The sequence below is a fragment of the Mus caroli genome, unplaced genomic scaffold (genome assembly GCF_978045245.1).
Source record: "Mus caroli unplaced genomic scaffold, Mus_caroli_1 scaffold_7, whole genome shotgun sequence".
NCBI lineage: Eukaryota > Metazoa > Chordata > Mammalia > Rodentia > Muridae > Mus > Mus caroli.
The window spans coordinates 24,408,788-24,432,052 of NW_028227262.1; the positions used below are offsets into that span (position 1 = coordinate 24,408,788).

The following is a 23,265-nucleotide window of genomic DNA, read 5'->3' on the forward strand; positions in this document are numbered from 1 at the left end:
GGCCTCAAAAGAGGCCAGGTGTTGGGTCCCCTGTAGCTTGAGTTAGGGCAGTTAGGAATCACCAAGCAGGGTGAGCCATCTTTGCAACCCCTCTATTTTTAATGAAGCAGGGCCATGGAGCCCAAGCTGGCCTTGAACTTCTCAGATTTTGTGCTGGTATCACAGAAATGTGGCGCTATGCCGGGTCAGGCCTGATGTTCCAGAGTCTTTGCAGTGTGGGGAGAGGATGGGCAATAAAAACTTGTAAGGCCGGGCGTGGTGGCGCACGCCTTTAATCCCAGCATTTGGGAGGCAGAGGCAGGCGGATTTCTGAGTTCGAGGCCAGCCTGGTCTACAGAGTGAGTTCCAGGACAGCCGGGGTTATACAGATACAGAGAAACCCTGTCTCGGAAAACCAAAAAAAAAAAAAAAAACTTGTAAGGATAAGAGTACAAGGCATCGGGCCACATCGCCTGCCACTACTTAAGACCGATTCACTTCAGTTTTAGCTCCAAGCCTTTAATCTCGCGAAGCTTTTTTTTTTTTTTCTTAACAACGTAGGAGCTGTGATTGGCTGTTTCCAGCCAATCAGCACTGACTCATTTGCATAGCCTCTACAAGCGGTCACAAACTCAAGAAATGAGCGGTTTTAATAGTCTTTTAGAATATTGTTTATCGAACCGAATAAGGAACTGTGCTTTGTGATTCACATATCAGTGGAGGGGTGTGAAAATGGTACCTTGATTTCACCCTCATCGAAAGTGGAGTTGATGTCCTTCCCTGGCTCGCTACAGACGCACTTCCGCAAGTGTTACAGCTCTTTTAGAATTTGTCTAGCAGGTTTTCTGACTCCGGTTGGAAAACCCCTCCCAATTTTACTGGTCTACAATGAAAGCAAAGCAGCCTCCGTCCCCTTGGTGTCAGAGGGGCTTTGATCCTTCTCTGGTTTCCTAGGAAACGCGTGTGTGCTAGAGCCACGCTCAGAGACTTCCGCCTTGTGCGGTCCCGCTTCCTTTCTGCCTCCACTGGCCTGCAGCCGTGGGGGAGGCGGCGGACTGCAGGGTTCTCCGGATCTCTTCTGTGTTCCCACTACTCAAGCACCGAGTGGCGTCCTATGGCGTCCGCCTCGGCTCAGCCCGCGGCCCTGAGCGCGGAGCAGGCCAAGGGTGAGGAAGGAGCCTAGTCTGGGCGTGGGAGTCTTCTGGGGGGAGGGCGCGGTACTATTCTTTCCCTCTCCAAGTGGGGCCCTTGCCCATTAGGGCGAAGGGTTGGGAGGACAAGCTTATCGGGTTGCTTGCAGGCCTCGGCCCACTAATTCCCTGCCTCTTCCCTCCTCTGGGCTCGCCCGCCGTCCTCCGCGGACCTCTCTGGGATGCTTCGGTCTCGCAGTGGTCTTGGCGGAGGTGATTCAAGCGTTCTCCGCCCCAGAGAATGCCGTGCGCATGGACGAGGCTAGAGACAATGCGTGCAACGATATGGGCAAGATGCTGCAATTCGTGCTGCCCGTAGCCACACAGATCCAACAAGAGGTTATTAAAGCCTATGGCTTCAGCTGCGACGGGGAAGGTGGGTCCCACAGGGCTTGGTGAAGAAATGGACTGGGGGTGGGACGCATGATGATGTTCCCCCCCCCCCTCCCCGATCTGTCTTTTTCTTGCCACAGGGCGGCAGTCACATCAAACATTGCCACTCACAGTTCAGGGACTAGACTTAAGCCCCGCCTGAAAAGTTATGGCTCTTGAAGCCAGGCATGACCACAGTGGCCTTTCATCCCAGCATTTGAGAAGCAGAGGCAGGCAGATCTCTGAGTTCAAGGCCAGCCTGGTCTGAAGGGTGAGGAGTTCCAGGGTATCCATGGCTATACAAAGAAACCCTGTCTTGAAAAACCAAAAACCCACCAAACAAAACAAGCTTTGGCTCTAGAGTCCAAAGCCTTATGATAGGCAAGTGTTTCCCTATGGCCTTCGAACTTCCCAGCTCTCCCCGAGTCAGGATCGCAGTAAGTTGCCCAGAATGGCCTTGAACCAGAGACCCACCTTTCTCAGCCTTTTGAGTAGGTGATATTACAGGCTTGAGTCACTGGGCCCAGCTCTAACCTGAACTTTCTCTTGTACCTGAACTCTTTCTTGTCTGCCTTTTGGCTAATAGGTTTGGTGTGGGAGGTTGAGCTCTCTCTTCCCAAGGACACTTGTTTATTGATTTTTTGTTTGTTTGTTTGTTTGTTTTGTTAGCTAGCCAGGACTACCAGGGAGTCTTTTTCATATCAGGCTGCTTGAGGCTAAGCTGCTGAATGTGGTTCACCCGAGACTGAAAGCATAATGCTTTTTTATTTTTTGTTTGTTTGTTTGTTTTGAGACAGGGTTTCTCTGTGTAGCCCTGGCTATCGTGGAACTCGATCTGTAGACCAGGCAGGCCTCGAACTCAAGAGACCCATCTACCTCTGCCTCCCGAGTGCTGGGATTAAGGGCAGGCCCAGCTGTTTTAGGGCTTTTTCATATTGCATCCAGTTGTGCCTAGTGAAAACTGGGGCGGGGTTGGTTGAAGCCATGCAGGACATCGGGGTGAATTGTCCTCTTTTGCAGATGGTTGCCTGACGAAAGGAGATCTTCTGCTTTAGGGAGCCCCCTTGGCTGCCTCCACACACTGGTCCCCAGCAGTGTGGCTTGACTTGCTTCTGATTGCAGGTGTCCTTAAGTTTGCCCGCCTGGTCAAGTCTTACGAAGCCCAGGATCCCGAGATTGCCAGCCTGTCAGGCAAGCTGAAGGCCCTGTTCCTGCCACCTATGACACTGCCGCCCCATGGGCCTGCTTCCGGAAGCAGTGTGGCCGCCTCCTGAGATTGGTTCTCCTATGTGTGCTGCTGCTGTGGAGGCGGCCCATGTGTTCAGAGGATAATAAATGTACTTGAGACTAAACCTTTGTGTCAGTCATTTGTAGTCCTGATTACCCCCTCTTGTTGCCACCCAGCCGCCTCTAGCCTTTCCCCTCCTTTAGACCCTTTCTATCCTCTTCGCTGGGACCAACCCTGCTCTCATGAGCCCCAGGGTGTGTGAGGCTAAGATGGGCCTCTTGGTACCCTGGGAGGTTTGCTCACAAAGGTAGCACCTCCTAGAGGAGCGGGCCCAGGCTCTTCTTTGGGCTCTCTGCTTTCCACGGTCAGAGAGGTACTCTTCCGAGGGCGGTCCCTTGGCTAGGGTTACTTCCTGGGCTTTGCTTGTACCGCCCTCCTTCTGCTCCAGCAGTTTGAGCTCCAGGTAGAACAGCAGGTGGCTCCTCCCCTTCCCAGGGAAGTAGGCCCGGGCAGGCCTGAAGCCTGCTGCACTCCTGCAGTCCTCTGGGGAATTTGGCCGCGGTGGGCGGGCAGACTCTGGCCAGCCCCGCCCCACCGCCCTTCTCTCAGAGACCTGTAATCCAGGGGCTTGGCCTCAGAGTCCCATTGGTTTGACAGGCTGGATAGAGGAGGAAGTGGCCGAGAAACGAAATATATTCTTCCTAAAGGTCTGGATCCCTGAACAGCTGTGCCACTCGATTGGCCCCGCCCCCGTCGCCCTTTGCCTGTGACTTCTCCCCACTCCTCCCGGGAGATGCTGTCCCGCGGGTAAGTCCCCTCCACCACTTGTGTGTGTCCCACAGACTCCTGTTTGTCTAGGTGGATGGACATTGTTCACACCCTCAACAAGTAGGCCTACAAAAATAGTCTACCCCCACCAATACCCCTGCCCTTGGGGTCGCCATCCTGTCCCTGTGAACTCTCTCTCCTTACCACAAGATACAAGACCTCCAGGCTCATTTCCTCTGCCTCTTCCCCCGCCCCAACCCCAAATCTTTTCTTATTTTTAACCACTGGCCTGGGGTCCTCCTGCTTCTGCCTCTTGTCTAGGATCTCTTTCCCCCTTGGGTAGCTCACATCACCTCAGACATGACAGTCTAAGGGCACATTTGAGAAAGCTCTTCCATTCCTAGACACCCCATGTACCCACACACACAGCTTGGTTCTTTCACTGTTCCCCAAAGGAAGCAAACGTTGCTAGATGAATGGTGAGCAGACATGGTGGACAGGTACTGATGAAGATGTTTGTTGGTAATATGAACCTATATGAGGCAGACATGATCTCTGTTTAGAGAGCAGGCATTCCAGCCAGAGATGACCGAGTGAATACACAGGCAATAACTAGGATTATTTCAGATGGCCGAAGCACTAACTAACTAACACGCAGGAAAAGAAGCAGCAAGTGATGTATTCTGGAGACATAATTGGCTGACAGGGAGAACTTCCAGATGAGGTGGCGTTTGAGCTAAGCAGAGTGATGTCTGGGGACAAATGGGCAAAGGACAGTGTGTTCACCCAAGAAGAAAGCCATGGGCACCTTAGACTTCCGGTGGGGTTTGGGTAGTGAAAGCCCACTCAGAGAGTTCTGGTGACTCTGTGGGTGGTCTGTACAGGGGTCCTGCTGAGTTTGGCTTTTCATACTCATTCGATTCTTTCTGTGTACACTCTTCCTCCAGTGTGTATCTTGTCCCTGCCGGCCTGGGGGTGGTGCTGAGGCTTCCCATCTGCCTTGACAAGGAATCTCCCATTATAGAACCCTTCTTGGTTTTTTAACGTGGACTTGGAAGACCTCTATTTGGGGGGGTCCAGCCCCTGCATGCTTTGGTTCAGCTGCTTTGCTCTGCTTACACCGAACAACCCAAGTGCATGGTTTCCATGGCACCTCTGTGTCCTGGTCCATCTGCCCGTGGGGGGTGACCTGTATCCTCTCCGTCTCCATCTCCAGGCTTTTCTGTACCCGGCAGCTCCTTAAAGCCTGATGGTGCAGTTGGCTGTGGCAAACAGATCTCTGGCCTCAGACAGCTTTGGGTTTTTTTTCACCTTCCCACTCACTGGAACCTCGTGACTGTGGGCAAGTTACTGAACGAGCCTTCAGTTTTCACTTTTGTTTCTAAACTTGGGATCGTCACATCACAAGTAAACAAGATTGTCATGCTACAATAACAGTGATACAGTTGTCTCAGCTGGGAAGGGTGGTGTAGGATGACAGGAGAGGCCGAGGTAGGAGGATCTTGAGTTTGAGGCTAGCCTGGCCACATACAGCAAGATGTCATCTAAATAAATAATAAAAACAAAAATTAGGGTTATTGTCTAGCAGGCATAAAGCCCCAAGTTGGCTGGCACACACCTGTAATCCCAGAATTTAGGAGGCAGAGGCAGGCGGGTCTCTAACTTCCAGGCTAGCCTGATCTACAGAGTGAGTTCCAAGACAGCCAAGGCTACACAGCAACAGAAAACAGTCACTTGCCAGAGTCTATGGGGGATTAATTCCAGAGCGACTGGAAGATACCAAACTATACAAATGTATTTGCATAGAACCTATACCTGTACTACTGTGGATTTTATTATCTCTGAGTACGATGTAAATGCTATGCAAATCATTGTATCCTGTTATGGAGGAAATTGTGGCTAGGGAAAAGGGTCTGCGCCCACCCAGTGGAAGCATACTTTCTGTCTACAGCTGGCTGAACCTGCAGATGCAGAATCAGAAGACAGAATCCAGGGTAAAATGTTGAAGCTGATGACATGAAGCCATGCCACTTAGCAGTTATGTGGTCGAAGAAGACCTCCCAAGGGCAGGCATGGACCATCACATTTAGCCTTCTGTCCCAGGCTTCAGCCTCCTGAATACTGGGGCTACTGGCACGAGCCACCACACCTGGCCTCCTTATTGGCTTTTTAGGTTTGAATTTAGGAAACCTTGTGAAGTTCATTTATCGGGCAGAAATACCAAGATCCAGAGAACTCTAGTACCATATAATGGTAGTATTTTGTCCTTGGTAGGTACCCAGGGCCTCTCTTTCCTGCATCACCATTGACCTTGATGTGTTCTTTTATCCCTTGCTTCCCGAAGGAATCTCTTTCTCTTCTAGATACCAGGCATTTATGTTTAGGACTGTCAGCCTCCTTAATTCTGCTTAAAACAAAGACAAAATCCCAACATCATAGGTGGTCAAAGGCCCCGTGCCTTGCTTCTTGGAGGATTTTTTATTATTTTCCTGCCTGGGGACAGGATGTGTATTCCGTCTTATTGGAGCACTACATTTTCTGGCTTGACATCCTTTAGATACACATCAGGGTCAGGAGTATTAGGTGCCTCGTGAGCTCCCTCCCACAGAGTGGGCTTCATTCTGGAACGAGAGTCTTTGTACTGGTGCAGTCAGTATGGTGCCAAGCAGTATGGGCCTTCCTGTGTGCCTGTTGTGTTGGGGATCTGCCCAGCAAGGGATGGATATGGGGTGAACCCAGATGGTGGGGTGTGTGTGAGTTGTGCTTCTATACAAGATATGTCATTGGCAGAGAGTAATCGGCGTGCGGGGCGTGCATACTTGTAATCCTGTCTGTTTAAGTGAAGTCATGAGTCTTCAGCTAGATACGACCCTGAAGGTTGGGATGGAGGCAAGCTGGGATGCTGGCAGATTCCACACCCCCCCCCCCCCCCGGTTTTTGAAATTAGATATTTTCTTCATTTACATTTCAAATGCTATCCTCAAAGTCCCCTATACCCTCCCTCTGGCCTGCTTCCCAACCCACCCATTCCTGCTTCCTGGCCTGGCATTCCCCTGTACTGGGGCATATGATCTTCGTAAGACCAAGGGCCTCTCCTCCCCTTGATGGTCGACTAGGCCATCTTCTGCTACATATGCAGCTAGAGACATGAACTCTGGGGGTACTGGTTAGTTCATATTGTTCCGTGGATCTCCCTTTGCTGAAACAAGCTTTGTATATGGTCTTCCTGACCCTTGGGATGAGCTGAGTCTATTGGAGTTCTGGATCTTGCTTAATGTAATACCCAAGCATGCATATTTTCAGGGGTATTAGCAAGAAGAGAAAGCCTAAAAGGAGGGTGGGAGGCAGGAAGGTTAAGTGATATTTGATGTTTTCAATAATGATAAAGTACTTGTTGTAGACTGTTAAACAAAACAAAACCAACACCCCCAGGGGCTTGCTATATAGCCCTGGCTGGCTTGGAACTCTTTATGAAGCCTAGGCTGGCTTCAGGTTTGTTCTCATCCCCCTACCTCTGTCTTCTATGTGCTGGAATTACAGATGTGTGACATGGCATCCAGCAAGACTGTTGGTGGTGAAGGCCAGGGGTTCCCACTCATATGCTAAGCAAGCATTTTACACAGAGCCACACTCTAGCCATGTTTGGGTTTTATTGTCTCTTATTTCTCCTATATTTTGAGATATGACTATACACTGTGAATAAATATTAAGCATACAACTAACTATACACTCACTCATGAAACTACTGGGCTTGGAGCAGAGACAGGGCCTTATGTTACCATTGAGCCGCATCATTCAGTTTTAAAGAAGTGTAAGGGAGCCAGATATGGTGGCAATGCTTCTACCTCCAGCTACTGGAGAGGTGGAGGTAGGGAGATTACAAACTCAAGGCTACAGAGTGAGTTCCAGATTAGCCTGGGCAATTTAGCGAGACCCTATCTCCAAAAAAAGTAAAAAGAGAACTAACAGGGGGTGTGACTCTGTGGTTGAGCCATTGCCTTGCGTGTTTGAGGTCCTAAGTTCAAACCCTAGGACTGCAGAAGTATGAAGGGAATCAAATGAATAAGGAAAAGAAATAGGGTAGAGGATGTACACCAAGGATGCTTGCCCAAGGATGCTCGCCCAGGGGTGCTCGGCCAAGGGTGCTCGCCCAAGGATGCTCGCCCAAGGATGCTCCTCACGCGTGTTTAAGGGACTGAGAGTCTGGGTTGGTTTTGTTGTTCTTGTTGTTGAGACAGGCTCTCACTATATAGTGCTGGATATCCTGGAACTCACTGTATAGACCAAGTTGGCCTCAAACTCACAGAGAGCTGCCTGCCTATGCCTCTCAAGTGTTGGGATTAAAGGCATGGGTTACCATGCCCAGCTAGGACTGGGGTTCTAATTTCAGTATTACAAAACAAACAAACAAACAAACAAACAAACACACCAAAACTAACCAATCAAAACACCTCAGACAAAAAACCCTTAAAGGATATAAGGTGCTCTGTCCCATCTCCCTTCTCCAGCAGCCTGTGTCCCTCCCTAAGGAAGATAAGTTGGGCAGCTTGTTTTCCCTCTGGTCTTGGCTTGGTAGTATTTGCATCTTTTTTTGTATTCATCCTGGGGATTACATACACAAGGTCCCATAAGCCTGAAGGCTGAGCGTTCCTAAAGTTTAAAGCCCTCCCTGTGAGCGTCTGCCCTTGTTGGGACCCTGGCCACAAACCCTAACCTTTAGGAGATACCTTCCCACCCCACCCCTCCCTGCTGACAGTCGGGGTATAGGAAAGAGGCCTAGGCCCGTGATGACAGTGCTGCACAAGGTTGCTTTGTGGGGGCTCTCAGCTGTGATGATAGCATCTCCTTTGGACAAGGAGTCTATTGACTACTGTTCTTTGGGTCCTGAGAGCTGGCAAGCAGGATTCAAAAGTCATTGGCTTTGAAACTATTTAGGTCTGAGTTGTGCAACTCACTAAGGGTAAGACCCGGGGGCAATTCCTCAAACTTCTTGGCCTCAGTTTCCTTGTCTGTAAAATGGGGGGGATAAAGATAGTGCCTGCAGAATGAAGCCCTGGTGACCTGTAACTCACAGGAGGCATGAAAATGACACTGTAGCAATGAGTCTGGCAGGCTGCGACACTCCATTAAATGGCGGTGCCACTGCACACGATCATTATTAGACTGTGCCTAAGAATAATTCTGAGTAGAGGCAGCTGCTGGAGGAGGAAGGATTGACCTGATAATGTGGATATTCACTGTGCGTGACTCTTGACCTGGAGGGACTGAGGGGCACACATGTGTGTGCCTTACCTCTTGAGTCATGAGTATTTACAGCCTTGCCCTGTGCCTTTGTTGGCAGGCCCTCCCCCACCCTGCCACCCTCCAGCTCCTCTTCCCTCGCTCTGAAAAGAGAAGTTCAAGTGAGTTCCCCTAAGGGGTCGGCCGCGCCCCTTCCTGTCTCCGCCCTGCTGGCTGCCCCAGGCCAGTAGAGTGGTAGCCCCGGGAGCAGGGCTGCAGGTTGGCTTTGGAGGCCTGGGCTCTGAGAGCCTTGCCTGAGGCTCATCTCTAGAGTTTGTACGTGCCTTCCCAGACAAACTGTTCCCTCCACATTTTCTGCAGCCAATTCAGTGAGAACCCCAGGATGGTGAGGTAAGGGCCTGGGACCCATGGAAGATAGGAAACAAGGGTGGCTGGAGCCCTGGGGATATTCCCTCACTGCCCTGTGCATTTTTAGGTGGTTTCACCGGGACCTCAGCGGGCCTGATGCAGAGACCCTGCTAAAGGGCAGGGGAGTCCCTGGGAGCTTCCTGGCTCGGCCCAGCCGCAAGAACCAGGGTGACTTCTCCCTCTCAGTCAGGTGGGTGGCCCTCCCTGCACCTGAGCAGCTCATTGTGTGGGTCCCGAGCATTCCTGGGTTCCCTGGGTTGTGTTGTCTCCTCATGATACATTTCTTCCCTTCTGTCCCTGCCTGTAGCCCTAGCATGTGCCCATAACTGTCTATGTCCACTCTGTGCCTGTGTGCTTTTGCATCGAGACATCTGTCCCCCAAGGCCACCCCGCTGCTGCTCATGTATCTCACTACCTGGTGGTACCTTGCAGGGTGGATGATCAGGTGACTCATATTCGGATCCAGAACTCAGGGGACTTCTATGACCTGTACGGAGGGGAGAAGTTTGCGACGCTGACAGAGCTGGTCGAGTATTACACGCAGCAGCAGGGCATCCTGCAGGACCGAGATGGCACCATCATCCACCTTAAGTACCCATTGAACTGCTCGGACCCTACAAGTGAGAGGTGAGAGGCATTGCAGGTTGGCCCTGTCCCTTGAGATAAGTGGACATCCAGACCGGGTGTCCTTCTGTTCCCAGTCCGTTCCTCATCCCTGGTCTTCCACACCTGTTCTCTCAGTGTTCTGAGCCTCTTCCCTCTGTAGGCTGATGACTCCCGTGTATCTAACCAATCTCCTGTCCCCCGAGGAAGCCAGAGAAGGGTTCCCCTTGCCTTCCTGCAAGGTTCCTGCTGCCTAGCAACCTCATCCTGAGAGTAACAGAGAGGCCACTCCTTGTCTCTGGTGTTTCTCATCAGGTTGGCCCTATTACTAGAAAGCTTGTCCTTCCATGGAACTCTGGTGCCTTCTTCCAGCCCTCTATACAGCCTGGGGCTCTAGGTCCCTGTCTATTTTTTTTTTTTTTTTTTTTTTTTGACAGGGTTTCTCTGTATAGCCCTGGCTGTCCTGGAACTCACTTTGTAGACCAGGCTGGCCTCGAACTCAGAAATCCACCTCCCTCTGCCTCCTGAGTGCTGGGATTAAAGGCGTGCGCCACCACGCCCGTTGGTCCCTGTCTTAATAAGGTCTTAGAGGTCCACTGGTACTGGGGTACTCAGGGACTTCTCTCAGCATCACACTGAGGTGGGACCGGACAGAGCTTGGTGAAAGCAAGGTTGCTGAGGTAGTCACAGGTAGAGAAGGGCCCAGGCTTATCTGACTCAAGGAGATCCTCAGGACATCCCCAATTAGTGCTGCAAAGACATGGCCCCCATAGCTGGGCTGGCTGTTCTCCTGTGGTCTTCTCAGAGCATGTGCAAAGGGAAGGTTGTGGAGATAAATGTCCCTCATTCATTACACTGGGGCTCCTCTTAGCTGTATAGCATAGGGACTGACCTCTTCCTGTCCTGTGTCTGTATATTTACAGTTGAAATGATTCCGAACTTGATCCCCACACCCTTCTCTGCTGGGGCCCGAACCTGGGGCCTTGTCTGAGTTGAGTGAGCGCTTTGCCACTAGCTACCTTCCACGCAGTTTTAAAGTCTGTTTTGAGATTCGTGCCTACAAACTTAGCTCAATAGTTTTGTTCACAAGTTACTGACTAAACTGAGGACTGGAGGTCTAGGGTCTGGCTCAGGTGGTGAGTGCTTGCCTGCCATGCATTAAACACCGGGGGTTCGATTCCCTGTCGTGCATAAACCTGGTGTGGGTGACATGTGCCTGTGAGCCCGGGTGGAGGTAAGAAGATCAGAAGAAGGTCAAGTTTATCCTCCATTCCATAGCAAGTTTGAGGTCTGATAGGGCTCCATGAGACCTTGACTTAAAAAACTAAAACAAGCGGAGTGGAGGTGGTACCATAGGCCTTTCATCCCAGCACTCAAAAGAGGCAGGGGAAGGTGGATGTCTGGAAGTTCAAGGCCAGCCTGGTCTATCAAGTAAGTTCCAGTACAGCCAGGGCTACACAGAGAAACCTTGTCTTGAAAAACCAAAATCCCCAAACAAAACAACAATAAAACTCCAACCCAACCCAAACAAACAACCCCCCCACAAAAAAAAACAAACCCCAAAACACAAAGAAAGCCACAAACAAACAAACAAACAAACAAAGAAGCTAGAGGACACTCCCTAGAAGGCTTTCCCCTTCTGCCGGTGAGTGGGAAGGGAGGGCCTGCCCCATGTTGTCTCTCCTCTCCTCTCCTACCTGCAGCCCTCAGGATGGTTTGGCCTCTCTCAGATTCTCTTTCAGCCCCTTGTTTTCTCTTTGTTGCTGACCCACACCAGGATGCGCCCTGCTAGAGTAGACCATGGAGGTACAGCTGAATGGTGGCTGCTGTGTTCCTTGTGATCGGGAAGAAGGTGGGAGCTAAACAGGTGTTAGGAGAACAGGCCAGGGCAGTGGGGAAGCACAGGACACCCCGTGGATGATACACTCTGACAGGGCTGCGGAGGACTCCAAGAGACACTTTGGATGGCCATCTGGGAAGAAGCTGTCTCATCCCTAACCTTAGTGTGTGTGGAAGCCATGACCCAATGCTCCTCTCTTTGCCCCTCCTCTTCTGGGAAATTTGCATTTGTCCCCTCAATAGTGAACTCCATGCCTGTGGTCTGTTCACATTTGCATGGAGACTTCCTCATCCTGTCCCTGAGGGAAGGAGCTGAGCCCCCTCACATTGCTTGGGGTCTCTGGCCTGTTCCTGAGGTGGGCTAGGATGGCCCAGGAGGCCTGGGTTGGGGTAGGAACCTCTGAAGGGCCTTGAGCTATGGTGTCCTCTGGACAGAGTTGAGAAGGACCAAGAGGACTGAGCCCCACTCCACTCCCCCCCCCAATCCTTGCGGTTGGAAAATGCTCTCCCCCCACCCCCCGAGCTGAAGAAACCTCACAACCTCACTTCTCACTCTCTCCCCAGAAGGAGTTTTGTGTTTTTTCCATCACGTGGTTTCCTGTGAGGCTAGGCATTGTGGGGCTACAGTTTCCTCCTGGGAAGAGGGTGCTTCACGGACCGGTCCTTAGTTCTGCTTTCTGCCCTGCAGCCCCTCGGAGCTCCTTGGAGCCCCTTTGAATCTCTGGAACCCTGAAACTACTCTCTCCTCAGTGGGATATTTGTGCCTCCCCCTCCCACAAATGCGGTTTCCATCAGTCCTTCTGGACTTGTGTCTCCTCTGGCACCCACTGCCTTCTGTGGTTTGGGTCAATCTACGTTTTTCTGTCCCTCCTTTTAACTCAGTCAGAGTCTGTTTCATGGGGACACTTCATTTTGTCCCTCCAAATATTCTGGATACTGTCTTTCTGTTTCTTGTGAACAGTCAAGGGAGGCTTTATTTAGGTTTTGGCTAGAGCCCTTCCTTTTTCCCTCCCTCCCTCCCTCCCTCCCTCCCTCCCTCCCTCCCTCCTCCCTTCCTTTCTCTTTTGGAGACAGAAACTTCGCTTTTTTTTAGACAGCCTCTAGCTCAGGATGGCTTGGAATTCACCCTGTAGACCAGGCTAGCCTCAAACTTACAGTGATCCCTCTTGCTTCTGCCAACCCAGGGCTGTAATTACAGGTATATATCACCAGGCCTGGCTGTTTGTTTTGTTTTTGAGATAGGGTCCCACTGTGTAGCTCAGGCTGGCCTGAAACTTAACACATAGAGCAGGCTAGCCTCATTGAGACAGTTCTTCTGCACAGCCGACTGAATGCTGGGGTTATAAGAGTAGCTGTCGTTGTCTGCTATTTATTTATTCATTTATGTGTTTCTAGAAGAAGGTGAGCCTTAAAGGTATGTTTGTGTAGATCCCGCTGGCCTTAAATTTACAACCATCCTCATGTCTCCTAAGGAATTGGAATTCTAGCTCCAAGCTGGGGTAATAACACAAAGTCTATCTTTTTCCTCGCAGCATTTTCTGAGTTAGTAACAGATCTGAATGTAAGTGGTGGATTTGAAAGCTTGTAGCTCAAGCCTGGCAGGTAGCAGGCCTCTGTGCATGCTCTGGGACCTGGTTACCATCTTTGCCATGTACTTTCTCTAGGTGGTACCATGGCCACATATCTGGAGGGCAGGCAGAGTCACTGCTGCAGGCCAAGGGCGAGCCCTGGACATTTCTTGTGCGTGAGAGTCTCAGCCAACCTGGTGATTTTGTACTCTCTGTGCTCAATGACCAGCCCAAGGCTGGCCCAGGTTCCCCGCTCAGGGTCACTCATATCAAGGTTATGTGTGAGGTGAGTCAGCCAGGCTGTGGGGAAGGCCTCATGCTGGAGCACCAGTGGGTTGGACTTAAGGCTGGGGGTGCCACGAGGGAGCACTCAGCCCTGAGGGGTGGCCCTACTTGGTGTCCCTTCAGGGTGGACGCTATACTGTGGGTGGCTCAGAGACGTTTGACAGCCTCACAGACCTGGTGGAGCACTTCAAGAAGACGGGGATTGAGGAGGCCTCGGGAGCCTTTGTCTACCTGCGGCAGGTGAGGGGCCGACCTGCTTGCCTCTTCCCCTGAGCCATCGGAGATGTGGCTTTCTGAGGTCTCTCGGCCGCTGACTTCTTGTCCTCCCTCACCTCAGCCTTACTATGCCACTCGGGTAAACGCAGCTGACATTGAGAACCGGGTCTTGGAACTGAACAAGAAGCAGGAGTCGGAGGACACAGCCAAGGCTGGCTTCTGGGAGGAGTTTGAGGTGTGTGGTGGGGACAGCAGGGCTGGGATGGATGAGGTCACCTTGCCCTCTTTAAATGCCTCTGACCTATGGCTTCTGCCCCCGTGGATGCACCCTTGGGCGGGGGACTCAGTTCTCTCACATTTCAGAGTCTACAAAAGCAGGAGGTAAAGAACTTGCACCAGCGTCTGGAAGGGCAGCGGCCGGAGAACAAGAGCAAGAACCGCTACAAGAACATTCTTCCCTGTGAGCCCCAGCAGCCCCGCCCGCCCTCACTGCCTCCCACAGACTCCCACCCATCCCATCCCCACTGTCCAGCAGAGCTCTCCTCCCCCAGGAGGCCTCTTCTTCAGTTCCTAAGAGCCTTCCTACAACTACCAGGCAGTAATTCCCACCCTGCCACGCCTTGGCCACACAGCCTCTGCTCCCATCCTAGACACATTTATCCCTGCCTGCTGCCCTATCTATGAGTCTGTAGCTCTGGAGACAAGAACATCTGTCGGCTTGGGAAAGGTCTGCCTCAGGGAGTGGCCCAAGCTGTTTGTTCTCTATTCATGCCAGTTGACCACAGCCGAGTGATCCTGCAGGGACGTGACAGTAACATCCCAGGCTCTGACTACATCAATGCCAACTACGTGAAGGTGAGTTGGGTGACCTAGGTGGGAACAGGTGCTGATCTCTGAGAGCTCCCTGTGTCTTGGGTACATATGCCTCTGGGGTTAGATCTGATATCTTATGTGGGGGTGATGGCGGGGGGTACAGGCACACCCAATGCCCAAGGATTCACTGTCCTTGGTTGGATCTCTCTCTGTTTGCACCCAGAACCAGCTGCTAGGTCCAGATGAGAACTCTAAGACCTACATCGCCAGCCAGGGCTGTCTGGATGCCACAGTCAATGACTTTTGGCAGATGGCTTGGCAGGAGAACACTCGTGTCATCGTCATGACTACCAGAGAGGTGGAAAAAGGCCGGGTAGGGCAAAACCCCAACTTCCTGACCCCTACATTTTCTTCCTTGGTCCTTGTTCACTACCATACACAAGCAAGATCAGGGGCTCATGAGACGGCTCAGAGGGTTAAACAAGTTTGCTGCCAAGCCGGACGTCACGAGTGCAATCCTTGGGACCCACATGGTAGAAGGGGGGAACTGACTTCTGCAATGTATCCTCTGATCTGACTGTTACATGCATGCCATAACACATGTGTACACATACATATACAGTCACACAGAAGTAAATCTAAGTTTATGGGTCTATACGCCACATACACATACATACACACTATACACATACATACACGTAATACACACATACATATACATACACATACATACACACATACATATACATACACAGATACACACACATACACACATACATACACATAATATACACATACATATACATACACATACATACACACATACATATACATACACAGATACACACAGATACACACACATATACACATATATATACACACCCACACACCCACATACAACTATTAAATGTAATTTTTTTAAGGGCAAGATCAGATGCCAATATAGAATAGGACATCAATGACAAAGGCCCAGTGCATATTGGGAAACTAAGGCCTGAGATAGTCTCCACTCTATTCCATGACTCCTAGACACCCAGCCCTCCTGAGTGCTCAGCTGTGATGGTATAGCCCAGCGGCAGAGCACTTGCCCAGGATGAACCCTGGGTTCCATCCTCAGCCCCACTCTTTAGTGTGTGCCAGGGCGAGCATTCCTCATCCATCCTCCCCATGCCCCCATCCTCTCTGCCCTCTTACATGAGTTTGAGCCACAGCTTGTTAGTACAGTTTCAGTGGTCACTGAATGGATTATAAGGTAAGATGGTTGACCAGATCCTACCTAGTCTGAGGCCAGATCCCAGGACTGATCTGAGCTGGCTCATCCGTTCTTTTTTTTTTTTTTTTTGTTTTTCGAGACAGGGTTTCTCTGTGTAGCCCTGGCTGTCCTGGCACTCACTTTGTAGACCAGGCTGGCCTCGAACTCAGAAATCCGCCTGCCTCTGCCTCCCGAGTGCTGGGATTAAAGGCGTGCGCCACCACGCCCGGCTTCATCCGTTCTTTTAACAAGTGTCCTCAGGTCAGGGATGGGGAGAAGGCTCAGTGGTTAAGAATTTGCCATGAAAGTGTGAGGTTGGGAGTTCGGATCCTCAGAAACCCTGTATATTCTGGGTATCAGAGGGCGTATACAGACAATTCCAGCTTTGGAAGGAGGATACAGAGGACTCCCAGAGCAAGCTGGCTTGCAAGATTTGCTGTATTGGTGAGCTCTGGGTTTGATGACCCCACACTATCTCAATGAATACGGTGGAAGAGTGATGGAGGATGACTCCCAACATCGTCCTTAGGCCTTCATGTGCACACTGTCCCCTCATGTATGTATGCATCTGTACACACATGCACACCATCCCATGTATGTATCGATACACACATGCATAACATCCTCTCATGAATGTATCTATACACACATGCCCACCATCCTCCATGTATGTATCTATATACATATGCATACCACCCTTCCATGTATGTATCTATACACACATGCACACCTCCCCCCCCATGTATATATGTATGTAGACATTCAAAAACAGTATTCAGGCCTATGTCCAGGGGCCCAGAAGGAGCCCCAGAGCCCCGCCTCTGTGCCTTACCGTCTCCTGCTCTCTTTTCAGAACAAATGTGTCCCATACTGGCCCGAGGTGGGCACTCAGCGCGTCTATGGGCTCTACTCTGTGACCAACAGTAGGGAGCATGACACAGCAGAATACAAGCTTCGAACATTACAGATCTGCCCACTGGACAATGTGAGTGTCCCCAAGCCTCACACATTAGTGTATTTTCTAGTCTGGGGGGTGGGGGCAGGGAGGACAAGGATACTGTGTGGAAGCAGACTTTACCTCTTTGTCCTTGACCTAGGGGGACCTGGTTCGGGAGATATGGCACTACCAGTACCTGAGCTGGCCTGACCATGGGGTTCCCAGTGAGCCTGGGGGTGTCCTCAGCTTTCTGGATCAGATCAATCAGCGACAGGAAAGTTTGCCTCATGCAGGGCCCATCATTGTGCATTGCAGGTGAGCATAACGTGGAGTTAGTGTAAAAAAAAAAAAAAACCCAGCGGCTGGGGGCTACCGGAACTGTGGCTAAGAGGTTAGGAGCTCTGAGCCGTTCCTCCAGGGGACCTGGCTTGATTCCCAGCACCTGCAAAGTGACTCACACCCTTCTGTAGCCTCAGTCCCAGGGGATCCAACACCATCTGATAGCCTACCAGGGCACTGTGTGCTCATGGCGTACTAACACACGTGCAGGCCCAACACCCACACATGTAAAGTTAAACTGACAGTTGAGGAACGATGCTGAGTCAGCACTGTCGGTTGCTGGTGGCAGCGAGGATAGGGACTCAGCTAAAGCTTCCCCCGACGCCAGCTTCTGGGCTCCCTCATTGCTCCCGGCCTACCCTGCAGGCCTGGTCACTTCCGTCCGGGGTTATTGTGGGCCCGCCACCTTCCCCATTGCCATCTATGGCTCTGTGGCTAGGTAAGAGGTGGTTGGCTGAGAGGTTAGCGTGGGGAGAGGTCCTAAAATGAGGTGGCCTTGCCTTGATTGGTGGGGGATGACAAGTAAGGGGTCTTGGACAGAGGCCACTTGCTTATTACCAGCTGTGTGACCTTAGGCACGGTGCTTAACTTTTGACCTTGGGCTTCTCTTCCCACTACTCATGGCTGGGGATAGTGGCCTAAGCCTATAGTCCCAGCATTTGGGTGTCGGAGACAGGAGAATCATGAATTCTCATCAATACAAAGAAGAATTGTCTAGTTTTGGGTTTTTTTTTTTTTTTTTGCTTTCCCATCCCCTCCTCCCTAGACAGGGCTTCTCTCTGTGTGTAACTCCCTGGCTGTCCTGGAAGTCGGCTTGGTATACTCACAGGCTGGCCTTGAATTCACAGAGATCTGCCTCCCTAGTGCTGGGATTAAAGCTCTTGTCTTTTTTTTTTTTTTTTTTTAAAGTTTCTGTGTCTGTATGTCTCTATGTGTATCTGTGCATGTGTGTTTCTGTGTGTGTGAGCCATTGATGGCTCCTTATGTCCAACATGGGGAAACAGGAAGCAGTTTAGTCCTCTTCCTATTCTGTCCTTCTAATATCAGGCCTGTGATCGCTTCAGACTCCTCCTTCTTCCCATTAATGACTGACCTGCAGCTGGGCTGGAAGTACCCCTCTCGCAATGTCTTGGGGGCCAAGCCCGGCCCTCTGCCATCCTGGGGCGGCACATCCCCAAGAACCCGTCTGGCACCCCTCCCTATTCACGTACTTCTTGAAATCCCCATGGCCTTTATTTAGAAATCACAGGAAGGAAGTGGTGTGGGGGTGTTATTTTTGACAATCTGGGTTTGAAATTCGACAGCTTAGCTTGTGGCACCAGTGGTATGGACCGGGCTGTAGGTGGGTTTGGGGTCTGCACCAACTGCTTGCCCAGGGGTGGTGGAGGAGGACCTGGGCAAAGGGAGACCCGCCATGGCACCTTCTTCACTGTGTGTGTGTCCTGGGATAGCCCTTACCTTTCCACCAGGTTGAAGAAAAGAGAAATCAAGTTCCACAGAGAGGAAGGTTAAATGTCACTCTTTGTCTCTGTCTGTCTGTCTGTCTGTCTGTCTGTCTGTCTGTCTGTGTTGCTAGGGATGCAACCACAGGGCCTTCAACATGCTAAGTACATGCTTTACCACTGAGCTACCCCCTAAGCCAAATGTAACTCTGTGTGTGTGTGTGTGTGTGTGTGTTACGTATGTCTCTATGGGTCTCAGTGGCCTGGAACTTGCTAGGTAGACCAGGCTAGCCTTGAATTCACAGAAGTCCACTGTGTCTGCCTCCTAGTGCTGGGATTAACAGAGTGCACCACCATGCCCGGCTTCCACCTTACTTTTTGAGAGAGGGTTTCTCACTGAACTTGAAGGTTATCACTTCAGCTAGGTTGGCTACCAGGGAGCTGTCTCTACCTCCTGTCATCCCCTGGTGGTGTGGTTTTGTGACCACTCTGCCAGGCGTTTTTTTTTTTTTTTCCATAAGCATGCTTGCTTGCACGATAATCATTGAATAACTTTCTTTTTCTTCTTTCTTTCTTTTTTCTTTTCTTTTCTTTTTTTTTTTTTTTTGTAAAGACTGGGTTTCTCTGTGTAGCCTTGGCTGACCTGGAACTTGCTGTATAGAATAGAATAAGCTGGCCTTGAACCTCTGCCTCCCAAGTGCTGGAATTAAAGGGGTACAGCACCATTTTTAAAGAGTTACTCCCTCTTGAAAAACCAAAAAGAAAAAAAAAAAGTTCCTGGGGGTGGGGGGTGGAGTGGGAGAAGCCCAGGTATCTGAGGAAAGGCAGGACAGTGGCAGGTTGTGGATCTTTTTTGTTTGTTTGTTTTTTCGAGACAGGGTTTCTCTGTGTAGCCCTGGCTGTCCTGGAACTCACTTTGTAGACCAGGCTGGCCTTGAACTCAGAAATCCGCCTGCCTCTGCCTCCTGAGTGCTGGGATTAAAGGCGTGCGCCACCACGCCCGGCCGCAGGTTGTGGATCTTGTTTCTCCAAGAGAGGAGGACAGCCATCATTTGTGAGGAGTGGGGGACAGATGCTTGGAAGGAGGGAAAAGGTGTCTGCACCTCAAAACAGGCCCCGGCTTGTTTATCCGGCAGAAGCATGGGGACAGAGTGAGGCAAACCCCTCCTTCACTGCCCTAGTGACCTCTACACACACACACACACACACACACACACACACACACACACACACCTGCCTTGTCTAGTGCTGGGGTGGACCCCGAGACTCACCATTTCCTGGGGAGAGCCAGGCCTCTGATGGCGGTACCTTGTCTCTGCAGCGCTGGCATCGGCCGCACGGGCACCATCATCGTCATTGATATGCTTATGGAAAGCATCTCCACCAAGGGTGAGGAGCCCTGGGGAGTGCGTGTGGGTGTGAGAGGGGGGCAAGCCATCCCTTGGCCTTTGTCTACCCTGAAGTTCCCCTGCCACCCTTGTCCAGGACTAGACTGTGACATTGATATCCAGAAGACCATCCAGATGGTACGAGCACAGCGCTCCGGCATGGTGCAGACCGAGGCCCAGTACAAGTTTATTTACGTGGCCATTGCCCAGTTCATCGAAACGACCAAGAAGAAACTGGAGATCATACAAGTGTGTCCGGAGTGGGGCTGGTGGGTGGTAGGGGAGAGTGGGCATCACCTAGTCCTGCTGGTACCACCATGCTCCCACCGCACCTTTGCCCACAGTCCCAAAAGGGCCAGGAGTCGGAGTATGGGAATATCACGTACCCTCCCGCTGTGAGGAGTGCCCACGCCAAAGCCTCGCGTACTTCCTCCAAGTGAGTGATTCTGTTTGCCTTCCCAGGATCTATCCCCCACTGCCCAGCCCTAACTGTCCTTTTTTGGAGTGGATTAGTGTGGAGGCTGGAGAAACCCTGGTTCAAGGTCAAGTTTCTTCCTATTCCCTTTGTTCTTAAATTTTCCCTGAAGTGCCCGTTAGGACCCCATGTGGGCCCGTGCTATGGACTTGTGTGAGAAGCCGTCTCTGTCCCCGGGCCATTTGGGTCCACTGTACAGAGAGTGAGCAGGTTCTCTTGTTCTCCTGAGGGGCTGCTGGTGTTGGGTCACCCTGCACAGTCTCCAGATGCCTCCTGTCCCCTTCCAACCCCAGGCACAAGGAGGAGGTGTACGAAAATGTGCATAGCAAGAGCAAGAAGGAAGAGAAAGTAAAGAAGCAGCGGTCGGCAGACAAGGAGAAGAACAAAGGTTCTCTCAAGAGGAAGTGAGCTGGGCATTCGTCTGCAGGTGGCCATGGTGCGGCCCCTTCTGTGTGGTCTTTCTCTCCCTGCCCCCATCTCCCCAACTTCAGTTCAGACGTGTGGCACGGTCACAGTCTCACGCTACCCTGCCAGGGTGTCCCTAGCTCTTGTATCCCCATCCCGGGCCCCAGACAACCTTTGATCCACTTCCTCTCTTTTATTTGCAGCATCAGCCTTGATCCCTGCAGAGGCCTCCACCGGATAGACTGAGACCTGTGGCCCTCACCAGACCCTAGGACCGCCCCCATCTTCTTGTAATTTAAGTGACTGTGGTCATCTGAATCTGTATATAGCCCAGCAAGTCCCCAGGGAGAGCCGGGCCCTTCTATTCTTGTAAATAAATTCCCTGGACCACTGTGTATTGCCTCCAAGTCTGTGCCCCTTGTATCCAGGGACTCTGGGCAGGACGGGCTGGGATGCCATGTGTGGCTGGGATCATATAGACCTGGTTGTGGATATGGCTTCACATGGCTAGATGCCCATAGCAGCCCTAGGGCTTAGATTGCTCTGTGTTCTCTCTCATTCATGCTGGGGATGGAACGGAGGGCCTCCTATACGGTAGGTAGGCAAGTGCCCCAGCCTACACAGAGGGTGATGTGGGCTCACCTGCCTTCCCTGGCTCAGCAAGTGAGGATCACTGAGAGAGTCTGTGTCCCGAACAATGCCACTGCCACAGTACACACTGGCAACAGGCCCAGGCACTAGTTAAAGAGGCTGTAGAATTAACTCTAGGCACTGTAGTTTTTGTTTTATTCTTTTGTGGTGGTGGGGGCGGGGGGGGGCGGACAAAGCCCAGGACCTCTCACACACTAGGCAGCAGGCAGTGAATAGCTCTCTCAGTGAACTGCAACCCCCACCTCTTAGTCTGAATATTTCACAGTGGAGAAAACCGAGGCACAGAAAACCAACTTGATCAAGGTTACAAGACTCCTGGCCTTCAGTGTCCAAGTCCTCAGTACTTGGCAGACTCAGCAGGGTCCACCCCAGAACTGGATGTTGGTGGTTAGATCCAATCAGGCAGATTTTTAGGAGAGACAGATCTAGTCTGCAGTTCCCAAAACACACAGGAAGAACCCACCGGGGCTCTGAGACTTTGATCTTCTTGAACACCAAAGACCATTTTATTATTTTGTCCCTCTAGAGCTGGGTTCTTTATATAGAACTTGAGTCTCCTGGTGGAGTTGCGTGTGCCAGCCATACCTTGGGAAGAGCTGGCTCTAACCATGGGGAAGGCCAAGGGTAGCACATTGATTAGCCTGAACGCCCAGTGTGTCAAGGGTCATATGCTGAGAGCAGTTGAGAGTGATAAGCTTATCATACTAGGACTCGGGAGCTGTCTGGGAGACCAGGCCAGAATTAGTCCACAAAAAAAAAAAAAAAAAAAAAAAAAAAAAAAAAAAAAAAAAAAATTACAAGGGAAAAGTATAGAGAACAAAGAGGAGGAAGAAAGGGACAGCTTTGGGACTGAGGAACACGATAGCTCCCTGGAGCTATGGCCCTCCAGGGGGTGCGTGGGTGGGGCCATCACCTGTGTGCCTGCAGGGCCCCTCTCCCAGCAACACAGAACCACACAGAAGAAAGACAGGATCTAGTCCACTAACTGCCCCGGACTAATTCTTTGAGGGCCAAATGAGAAAAGGGCTCTGCAGATCAGAGGTGGGTTGCAAGGATCGTCTCTCCTGGTTTAGCTGCAGAAGGGCTAGGAGTTTCGGGAAGGGAGGCCTTTGGGCCTGGGCAGGCACTACCATCTCAGGGTAAAACCAAAGATCAGGCGCAATGCTTGGCGATCCACAGGTCTGGTGGGGCTTCCTCCCTTCCCAGATCTCAAGGGGTTGTTGCGCGGCCCTGTCTGAGCCCTGGACAGGGACACAGACCAATGTCTGCCTAGCTGACCCCACACTGACCTCAGGGCTGGTCCTCTGACTCTGGCTGAGGGCAGGGTTGGAGAGGTCTCAGAGAAGAAGGTGTTTTAGCTTGGGAGGAAGCAGCCGCTGGAAGGGGATCCAAAGATGGCCTCTTTCTTTATTCCTTTAGAAACAGGGAAAGTACAAGGTAGAAGAAGAAAGGCGGCCAGAAAGGGCGGGAGGCCTGGCGGGGTAGCCAGGCCTCAAGAGGAGGTGCCCAGGGCTGGTGCTGGGAGGGAAGGGGTTAAGGCGGAGAGGGGGGCAGCCTATGGCAGGAGGACACACCTGTGCGCAGGGCAGAGGCGGGCGGGGCCCAGGTGAGGCGCCTGTGCTGCCCGGCAGGTGAAGGAGGAAGAGCGAGAGTGGAGGCCAAGCCGGCTCTAGGCGGCTGAATCCGGGCCGTTGGTACCCCTTTCTTTCTTCTGCACCACTCTAAGGGGTCAGGCGGGTCTGGTGCCAGGTAAAGGCCACCGATCAGGGGGGTCCTGGGACTGCGCTAGCGACGGTAGAACGCAGTAAATGGGTGTGTTGGGGGACAGGGACAGGCCGTGGAATGGTCTGGGGGGACTGGCTCGCA

At 51.6% G+C, this 23,265-nt stretch overlaps 2 protein-coding genes and 1 non-coding gene across 5 annotated transcripts; all 3 read left to right on the forward strand.

Annotated features, from left to right (window-relative positions):
- Positions 1-782: 782 nt before the first annotated feature.
- On the forward strand, positions 783-2,893 carry CUNH12orf57 (chromosome unknown C12orf57 homolog). The gene is made up of 3 exons (XM_021165183.3): positions 783-1,145; positions 1,369-1,545; positions 2,664-2,893. Exons 1-3 carry the CDS (start codon positions 1,094-1,096, stop codon positions 2,813-2,815), a joined length of 381 nt encoding a protein of 126 aa, XP_021020842.1. The 5' UTR covers positions 783-1,093; the 3' UTR covers positions 2,816-2,893.
- LOC115031355 (U7 small nuclear RNA) lies at positions 786-847 on the forward strand. Its single transcript, XR_003836996.1, has one exon. It is a non-coding gene; the product is annotated as a U7 small nuclear RNA (small nuclear RNA).
- Positions 2,894-3,277: 384 nt separating the features above from the next.
- On the forward strand, positions 3,278-21,143 carry Ptpn6 (protein tyrosine phosphatase non-receptor type 6). 3 transcript variants are annotated; one of them, XM_085839931.1, is made up of 16 exons: positions 3,278-3,576; positions 9,254-9,376; positions 9,619-9,813; positions 13,293-13,482; positions 13,605-13,721; positions 13,819-13,932; positions 14,061-14,157; positions 14,473-14,552; positions 14,734-14,883; positions 16,616-16,747; positions 16,860-17,014; positions 19,802-19,869; positions 19,966-20,117; positions 20,213-20,304; positions 20,637-20,770; positions 20,952-21,143. In XM_085839931.1, exons 1-15 carry the CDS (start codon positions 3,563-3,565, stop codon positions 20,749-20,751), a joined length of 1,794 nt encoding a protein of 597 aa, XP_085696057.1. In that variant the 5' UTR covers positions 3,278-3,562; the 3' UTR covers positions 20,752-20,770; positions 20,952-21,143. The 3 variants fall into 3 exon arrangements, with proteins under 3 accessions (XP_085696057.1, XP_085696056.1, XP_085696058.1); XM_085839930.1 differs by having other exon boundaries at positions 3,280-3,576; positions 20,637-20,779; XM_085839932.1 differs by lacking the exon at positions 3,278-3,576 and adding an exon at positions 8,989-9,168 and having other exon boundaries at positions 20,637-20,779.
- Positions 21,144-23,265: the final 2,122 nt, after the last annotated feature.